General features: G+C 52.9%; 1 protein-coding gene across 1 annotated transcript; it reads left to right on the top strand.

The window, feature by feature from the left end:
• The first annotated feature begins 5,447 nt into the window (after positions 1 to 5,447).
• Positions 5,448 to 8,435, top strand: KCNA5 (potassium voltage-gated channel subfamily A member 5). The gene has a single exon (XM_036458714.2). It carries the CDS (start codon positions 5,744 to 5,746, stop codon positions 7,622 to 7,624), a length of 1,881 nt encoding a protein of 626 aa, XP_036314607.1. The 5' UTR covers positions 5,448 to 5,743; the 3' UTR covers positions 7,625 to 8,435.
• The last annotated feature ends 783 nt before the right edge of the window (positions 8,436 to 9,218 follow it).

The raw sequence follows: 9,218 nt of genomic DNA on the forward strand, positions 1-9,218 counted from the left end.
AGAAAAATAGTCACAATTAATCTATAACCCAGCAGCTTGTCAAGGGAGGCAGGAAAAGGTGTGTGTGGGGGTGGTGGAGGGTGGGGGCAGGCAGGAATACCATACTCACCAAGGCAAAGCCCTCCGGGCCCCTGTATATCTCAGTCACTTTCCTTTCTATGTTTGGTCTCTGAAAATGCACTGGATCCATTAATGAATTTATTCCTGGATTACATGGAGAGAGGGAAAGAGGACAGGAGGGAGGGAGGGGAAAAGCCAAGCTCCAGATGTGTCTTGATTTGTGAATGACCTCTAATCTCAATCCCTCTAAACCGGAAATCAGAACAGTCTTCCTGAGGCCTCTGTCAGATCTGGGTCAATTTAAGCATAATCTCTCCCTCTCCTCTAACCCCCAGCTTTTTCTCCAGCTTCCATCTCTTAGCACAGTAAACACATCCTCTCCCTCCCCCCCCCCCCTCAAACACGTTTGTTTTGTTCATGTGTTTTGCTTTATTTCGACATTGACGCTTCCATCAAACAGGAAAGGAAGGTCATTTCCAGGGTTTCCTTCCCAAGGTGTTGCATTGAGGGGCAAGTGAGAGGGCAGGGCAGGGAGAGGAAGAACAGCTGCTCCCCTCATTAAAATGCTTTTTTACTACAAATCTACATGGAGTGCATCTGGGGGACAGGATTAAGTGAGAGAGGGCTTTACCCCTTTGCTGATTGATAATTCTCTACTCAATCATTGCTTGGCAACATAGCCTTGCCATATCTTATTTAATAGTAATGCACCACAAAATCTATACTTTGTAACACTGAGCAGTAAGACCCAGCCTACCATTTTTTAAAAAATTATTTAGCCGGAGCCGGTTTGGCTCAGTGGTAGAGCGTTGGTCTGCGGACTGAAAGGTCCCAGGTTCCATTCCGGTCAAGGGCATGTACCTTGGTTGCGGGCACATCCCCAGTAGGGGGTGTGCAAGAGGCAGCTGGTCAATGTTTCTCTCTCATCGACGTTTCTGGCTCTCTATCTCTCTCCCTTCCTCTCTGTGAAAAATCAATAAAATATATTTAAAAAATTATTTTTTAATAATTTTTTTATTTTTTAATAAAAAAATTTGGCTCTACCCACTGAGCCAAACCAAGCTGGTTTGGCTCAGTGGGTAGAGCGTCAGCCTGCAGACTGAGGGGGCCCAGGTTCAATTCCAGTCAAGGGCACATGACTGCTGAAAGTGGTTTGGCTCAGTGGATAGAGCGTCGGTCCATGGACTGGGGCGTCCTGGGTTTGATTCCATCAAGGCCATGTATATTGGTTGTGGGCACATCCCCGGTGGGGGGTGTGCAGCAGGCAGCTGGTCGATGTTTCTCTCTCATCGATATTTCTAGCTCTCTATCTCTCTCCCTTCCTCTCTGTAAAAAAAATAAATAAATAAAAATAAAAAATATATATATTTAAAAAGGGGACGGGAGCACATGCCTGGGTTGCAGGCTCAATCCCCAGTTGGGGCGTGCGGGAGGCAGGCAGTCAAAGATTCTCTCTCATCATTGATGTTTCTATCTCTCTTTCCCTCTCCCTTCCTCTCTGAAATCAATAAAGATATATTTTTAAAAAATTGTTTAAAGGCATTTTGGTGAATTTTATTTATGCTGCCTTTTACTGGCTCTCCCCGGTCCAGCCTAAGAAGTCCCAAGCTCTCTCCTCTGACTCCCAACATCTTCATGTTTGCTTACAAAGATGTGAGGAACTGTGGGGAAGTGGGAACGAACAAGTCCCCCCAGTCTGGGGGTGACAGCTTCCCTCGTAGAGGAGATGCTAAGATGGTTTTCTTCACTTTCCTTTTTTGTTTGTTTGTTTGTTTGTTTGTTTGTTTTTTTTAAAATATATTTTATTGATTTTTTACAGAGAGGAAGGGAGAGAGATAGAGAGCCAGAAACGTCGACGAGAGAGAAACATCAACCAGTTGCCTCCCGCACCCCCCCCCCCCCCTCACCGGGATGTGCCCGCAACCAACACACATGCCCTTGACCGGAATCGAACCCAGGACCCCTCAGTCCGCAGACCGACGCTCCATCCACTAAGCCAAAGCGGTTTCGGCCACTTTCCTTTTTTGATGGAGGGGAGATGGAAGGTGATGGGGGTGATATGAAATAGCTGTTTACCAGAGTGAGAGAAAAAGGACTGGGAAAACAGCCGAGTCTGCACTGAGCAGAAATGGCCTGTCCTTGTTACCCTGTGGATCTGGAGTGCCGGTCACTACCTGAGCCAAGTAAACAGAGGCAGGGTTGAATCTTATATGAGCATTTTTTTCCAATAATGCCAGCAGCATAGGAGAGCAGCAGGTCATTCATGAAAATCCGCCCTGCACCCTCCATAAACCAGGCAAATAGGCAAAAGGAATAAGAATGGATATGACAGGTAGAGATTACAGGCATTGTGGGCCTCCATTGTTTGGGCAATAAGGTTGTTAGTCTTTCCAGGATAATAGGCAGTTCTTGGTTGAGAATGGACCACATTCTAAGGTTGACTCCCAGATCCCAAGGGTGTATAACTCTCAGCCTGGATAGAATGTGCTTTCTTTAATCAGAACAAACCAATCACAGTTAACAGAGAACGATTCATGTTTCTTATAACTAACAGCTAGTCCACAATATTCTATTTCTGCCCCTAACACCACCAGCTGAGGCTGTCAGCTAACTGTACTCCTTGAAACTAAAAAAGTAAGTTCTTTGTTTAAGGGGAGACCCATGGCTGCCACATGTGGCATCTGGAGGCAATTTTGAAAAAAAAAAATAAAAATTATGAAAGCAATAGATGTATGGAAAGCAGATTTAAGAAATGACCACATTAAAGGAAGCCTGGCCTGTGTGCTTTTCCAGGACTGTTTATGTTGTGCTGATTCTTCAGGAAACGGTCTCCCCCTGGAAGACAAGGTCCAGAGAACATTTTTCCTTGGGGAGCCCAGGAAGAGATCCTCTGAACCAGTCTGGTATCCCTGTAGTTATAAGATGCACGAGTCAGTAAACAAGAAGCAAGGCCAGGGGTCTGCAGCTCAGCAAGCCCCGGGCTCCCCAAGGGCATACCTGACCCTGACTGGCAACCTCAGAGCCAGAGAAAATAAAAACCCAGAGCAGCTGGGACCGGTTTGGCTCAGTGGATAGAGCGTCGGCCTGCGGACTGAAAGGTCCCGGGTTCGACTCCGGTTGAGGGCATGTACCTTGGTTGTGGGCACATCCCCAGTAGGGGGTGTGCAAGAGGCAGCTGATCGATGATTTTCTCTCATCGATGTTTCTAACTCTCTATCCTTCTCTCTTCCTCTCTGTAAAAAATCAATAAAATATATTAAAAAAACAAAAACAAAAACAAAACCCAGAGCAGATGGAGCAGGAATGGCAGAGGTCTGGGGAGGGGCGTGCAAGGCCCTTTGGTCAACCAGCGATGCCTCCACATACTGGTTTTCACTTTCCTGCCCCTTCCTCACTCATGCACATCTGTAAGCACAGCGAATCACATGCACAAGTCACACACAATGAAAACATGTCCACCTGCTGAAATCATGTCCACTCTCACATACACTTCAAAAAGCCACACGCACATACACTTCTCCAGCCAGACAGGGGCCTTCATGTCCACACCCTGCTATTTCAACCAACACTTGTGCACCTGGTACCAAGTTTCCAAAACATCCCACCTGTGCAGATGGCAGACAAGAGACTGTAGCATCCACACTCATAAACCCCCCAAAATATATAGAGGAACAAAACTAATCAGACATTAAAAAAAACACAGTGACTTTATGGTAACTTAAAACCTACTAACATCTGGAACTGCCAGAATTGCCTTGAAAGGTATTTCCTTTGACTATAGATGCCCACTGAAACGTGGTGGGAGCTGGGGCAGGGGCAGATAGGTAGCCCAGTGTGGTAACCCAGAAGGACTTGGCTGTTATCTTAGCCATCCCTTGCCTCCTGCAGGAGGGAACTTAAGCTTTCAGGCCCCATGTTTCGGGGAGAGAGTGCCTGCATCTGGAAAGGGGGTCACACACTTCTGCAGAGGAGTGGAGTGCCAGGAGCAAGAGCCCAATCCATGCATGCGTAAGTGTGAACCTCAGCATTGCCACTTCCTGCCTGTATGACCTTGGCAAGTTAGTCAGTCTCACTGTGTTTCATTTCCCTCATCTATAAAATAAGGATAATCTTAGTACTTACGAAGCAGGTTGCTGGGCCTGGTGCATCATAAGAGCAAAGTATGTGTTGGTTATTATTCTACTGCTGGGAGTTGCTCAGCTCTGGGGCTTCCACAAGGTCCCTGGTTCTCTCATGCAAACTTGTCCCTAGCCCTAACCGGTTTGGCTCAGGAGATAGAGCGTCGGCCTGCAGACTGAAGGGTCCCAGGTTCGATTCCAGTCAAGGGCATGTACCTTGGATGCAGGCACATCCCCAGTATGGTGTGTGCAGGAGGCAGCTGATCAATGTTTCTCTCTCATCTATGTTTCTAACTCTCTTTCCCTCTCCCTTCCTCTCTGTAAAAAATCAATAAAATATGTTACAAAAAGTAAACTGTCCCTCCACCGTGGCTAGCTCCCCTCGCCGGGCAAGAACAGCTCTCACCAGGATTTCTTCATCCCTCCTCCCCTTCCCTATTAAGGAGTTTTTAAAAATATGTTATTTATTGATTTTTTGGGGGGGAGGCATCAATTTGTAGTTCCACTTATCTATTCATTCATTGATTGCTTTTTGTATGTGCCCTGACCAGGTATCAAACTCGCAACCTTAACTTACAGGGCTGCTGACCACTGCTATCTGGACCGGAAATGAGGGCTTTCCCAGGGCAAGGGAGGGGTAACTGCAAGGTTGCAGCCTATTACCTCTTGGTGGGTTTGTTAGGAGTTGGGAAGAGGCTTCTCCATTGGTTTGGAAATCTATCTATCTATCTATCTATCTATCTATCTATCTATCTATTTGTCATCTATCTATCTCATCTTTCAAGGCCTATATAGTTCTGCCTCGCCCCTTTCAGTGTGAAATGTTTCCCAAAGAAGAGAGAACCGTCATTCCTCCAAGGGCAGAGATGTGAAAAGGATGGTTGCCTCTTTTCTCACTCCGACGCAGCCAAAGATTTATCCCTTCAACCCATGACAATTCATTTCCCCTCGAGTCCACTCTGCGTTCAGCGTGCTCCCAGGTGAACTGAAACCCCGAGCTATTCTCATCTGGTTGCCCCGGGAGTTTCAGCGCTCTTGGTACAACCTGTTCCTCCATCCTCGCCGCTCCCTCCCAACCTCTCTCCCTCGCCCTGGCGCGACCTCTCAGCCCTCCTCCCTCCCCTGCTCAGGGCCCCCGCTGCGCCCTCCGGAGAGACCAGAGACGCACGCTGTTTGGGTACCCGGGAGGGGAGGCGGGAGGAAGAGGAGGGGAGGGGAGTAGGCGGGAAAAGGAGGGAGGGGGGAGGGGGGAGAGGGGAGGGAGAGGCTGGGCGCCGCGCCGCCGGGAGGGGCGGCTGAAGGTTGCATCTGCTGGAAGGAGGCTTTTGGCTGCTTGGTAACGGGCTGCCAGAACCCAGAGAAAGGCAGCGAGCTAGCTGGGCAGCGGCTTCTTGACGTCAGGACCTAGCGAGGGGATCGCGCGCGCCAGCAACCCTAGCAGCGCCCGCCCCACTGGTGCGCCAGCCGACGGCGGGAGAGGAGCCCCACGCCAGGCCCTCGCGGAGTGTGAGCGGGGGCGCGGGAACCGACCCACAGGGGCGCAGCATGCCCCGCGCCCCGGGGCCATGGAGATCTCCCTGCTGCCCCTGGAGAACGGCGGGGCCATGACCGTCCGAGGAGGAGGAGGTGAGGCCCGGGGGGGCTGCGGCCATGTCCCAGCGGGGGAGCTCCAGTGCCCCTCGACGGCCGCGCTCTGCGACGGACCCAGAGGGCCGGCGCCCGGGGGGTGCGGCGCGCCCCGGAGCGCGGAGCCGGGAGGGCGGCCTTCGCCCCCGCTGCCCCCGCAGCAGCCGCAGCCGCCTAGACAGGTCCCCCCGGGGGACGAGGAGGGCGAAGACGACCCCGCCCAGGGCGCGGCGGCGGAGGACGACCCGGTGCCCAGCAGCGCGGCGCCGGCCCTGCACCACCAGCGCGTCCACATCAACATCTCGGGCTTGCGCTTTGAGACGCAGCTGGGCACCCTGGCGCAGTTCCCCGACACGCTCCTGGGGGACCCCGCCCGGCGCCTGCGCTACTTCGACCCCCTGCGCAACGAGTACTTCTTCGACCGCCACCGGCCCAGCTTCGACGGCATCCTCTACTACTACCAGTCCGGGGGCCGCCTCCGCCGACCCGTCAACGTCTCCCTGGACGTGTTCGCCGACGAGATCCGCTTCTACCAGCTTGGGGACGAGGCCATGGAGCGCTTCCGGGAGGACGAGGGCTTCATCAAGGAGGAGGAGAAGCCCCTGCCCCGCCGCCCGTTCCAGCGCCAGGTGTGGCTCATCTTCGAGTACCCGGAGAGCTCGGGCTCCGCGCGCGCCGTCGCCATCGTCTCGGTCCTGGTCATCCTCGTCTCCATCATCACCTTCTGCCTGGAGACCTTGCCCGAGTTCAAGGACGAGCGCGAGCTGCACCGCCATCCCCCGGCCGCGGCGGCTCTCCATCCCCCGCCTTTGGGGGGGCCGGCGGCTTGGGGGGCCAATGGCAGCAGCGGGGGGGCCGGGGCGCCCTCCACCTCCTCCGGCCCCGGCCCCACGGCGGCGGCGCCTCCTACTCGGCTGCCCAGGACCCTGGCCGACCCCTTCTTCATCGTGGAGACCACGTGCGTCATCTGGTTCACCTTCGAGCTGCTGGCGCGCTTCCTGGCCTGCCCGAGCAAGGCCGACTTTTGCAGGAACATCATGAACATCATCGATGTGGTGGCCATCTTCCCCTACTTCATCACCCTGGGCACCGAGCTGGCCGAGCCGCAGTCCTCCGGGGGCGGCGGCGGCCAGAACGGGCAGCAGGCCATGTCCCTGGCCATCCTCCGGGTGATCCGCCTGGTCCGCGTGTTCCGCATCTTCAAGCTGTCCCGCCACTCCAAGGGGCTGCAGATCCTGGGCAAGACCCTGCAGGCCTCCATGCGGGAGCTGGGCCTGCTCATCTTCTTCCTCTTCATCGGTGTCATCCTCTTCTCCAGCGCTGTCTACTTCGCCGAGGTGGACCACCAGAAGAGCCACTTCTCCAGCATCCCCGACGCCTTCTGGTGGGCGGTGGTCACCATGACCACGGTGGGCTACGGGGACATGAGGCCCGTCACCGTCGGCGGCAAGATCGTGGGCTCCCTGTGCGCCATCGCCGGGGTCCTCACCATCGCGCTGCCCGTGCCCGTCATCGTCTCCAACTTCAACTACTTCTACCACCGGGAGACGGACCACCGCGAGTCGGAGGAGCTGGCCGCCCTCAAGGAGGAGCAGGGCAACCAGAGCCAGGGGCTGGGGCCGGAGGGCAGAGGCCAGCAGCGGAAGGCCAGCTGGAACAAGGGGTCCTTCTGCAAGGGGCCCCCCCCGGAGAATGCTGAGGGGGCCCGAGGGGGCAGCTGCCCTCTAGAGAAGTGTCACCTCAAGGCCAAGAGCAATGTGGACCTGCGGAGGTCCCTGTATGCCCTCTGCCTGGACACCAGCCGGGAGACAGATTTGTGAGGGGGATGGGGGGGTTCTGGTGGGATGCCGGAAGCCTCCCGAGCTTGGGCCTCTTTACATTATACCACAGAGTATTTCAAACCCACCCCGTAACCCAAGTCTGTCCCTCTTCCCTTCCCTCTTCCCATCCCTTCCTCACTCCCTCTTTCCCTGGATCCCCCCAACTTTTCCTCTTCTTTCCATGACACCAAGAGTCGCCTATTTTTAAAAAGTACCACATTCCATGACGCAAAGAGCTGTTAAAATGGTGAGCGCCATGAGATGGATGTATTTGTAGCCAGTTTCCTATACCCAGCAGAGGAATAACCCAAACAAAAATGACTTTAAATAGCCCAGATCCCCAGGGATTTTATACCGTGCCCCTCCTCCCCCATCCATGTGTTCCAAATTTGCTTTACATATTATTATATTTGTGTATAGGGGGAAATATTTTTATGGCTAGTGAGAGGATTTTTGTACTGTAGTTCAGATGAAGATATTTTGGATATATTTTTCTTGGACATATGTTGTCTTTATGGAAGAGAGAGTTACTGTGGTGTTTTTCTGTGAAACGTAGAGTCGGAGACCCTCGGTACAGGGTCTGGCTCCTGTGTCTGTGAGCCTCTCTCTTTTCTGGGATGTGGTATCGGTGCTGTGCATCTAGGGCAGAGAATGTTCTGGAAGAAAGGCAAGCCTGACTCTTTTCTGCGCGCCTTAAACAATTCTTATAACTTCCTTTGGAAAGCATGTTCATGATGTTGGAGGGAGACTTCTGACAATTCATTCTCTTTGCTTTTATCCCATGAAATAAAATGTTACTTGGTTAAGGCAAGCGTTCGTTATCTACACTGATGCTTTTCTTTCTTAAATAATAATAATAATAATAATAATAATAATAATAATAATAAGCCTGTCACTTGCTGTTTCTGGTTTTGGAGTCAGAACAAATGCCACCTTGACTGGGGAAGAAAACTGGGAACCCCAATGATTTGATCATCAACATATTCTTGCTGGGTCCCCACTGTGACGCGTAGAGGAGCAAATTCTGTTCATCTCGGGCCTTTGATGGCATGGACCCCCTGTAACATGTTGGTATGAGACCCAGCCATCAGCATGGACTGGGATGGAGCTAAAGGCAGAGGGTGACAGGGACCCCCTTCTGCTCCTCCCCCCACCACTGCTGTGGTCTCCGGCTGCTGGATTCTGAACTCTCCTTTGTCTGCAGATTTTAAGCCGTCCCTGCCATGGCTCTCAGTAGCCCTGGGAAACAGGCCCGATTCTCAGGCATGAAGTCCGTTCACAAACGAGGCCCTGGAGTGAAGGTCACAGAGGGAGGGAGGGAGGGGAGCAGCACCTGCTATGCTCTCCCTGCCAACCGCGATGGACAGAGGAGAATGCACTGCCCTTTGGTGGACGGAGGCAGCCAGAGTCCAAGAGGGATTTGCTTGTCCACAGTAAAGGCTGGTTTCTGCCGTGTCTGGCGTATTCCCTAAACCCAGAACGAATCTCTTTGTTTCCTTTTCACTGGACGGTTGTGGAAAAACATCACAGTGGGTAGGTACAACACTGGCTAGAATTTCTCTCTGGGATTAGCTATTCCCGTGGGGGCTCTGAA

This window comes from Pipistrellus kuhlii, unplaced genomic scaffold (assembly GCF_014108245.1).
Source record: "Pipistrellus kuhlii isolate mPipKuh1 unplaced genomic scaffold, mPipKuh1.p scaffold_m20_p_3, whole genome shotgun sequence".
NCBI lineage: Eukaryota > Metazoa > Chordata > Mammalia > Chiroptera > Vespertilionidae > Pipistrellus > Pipistrellus kuhlii.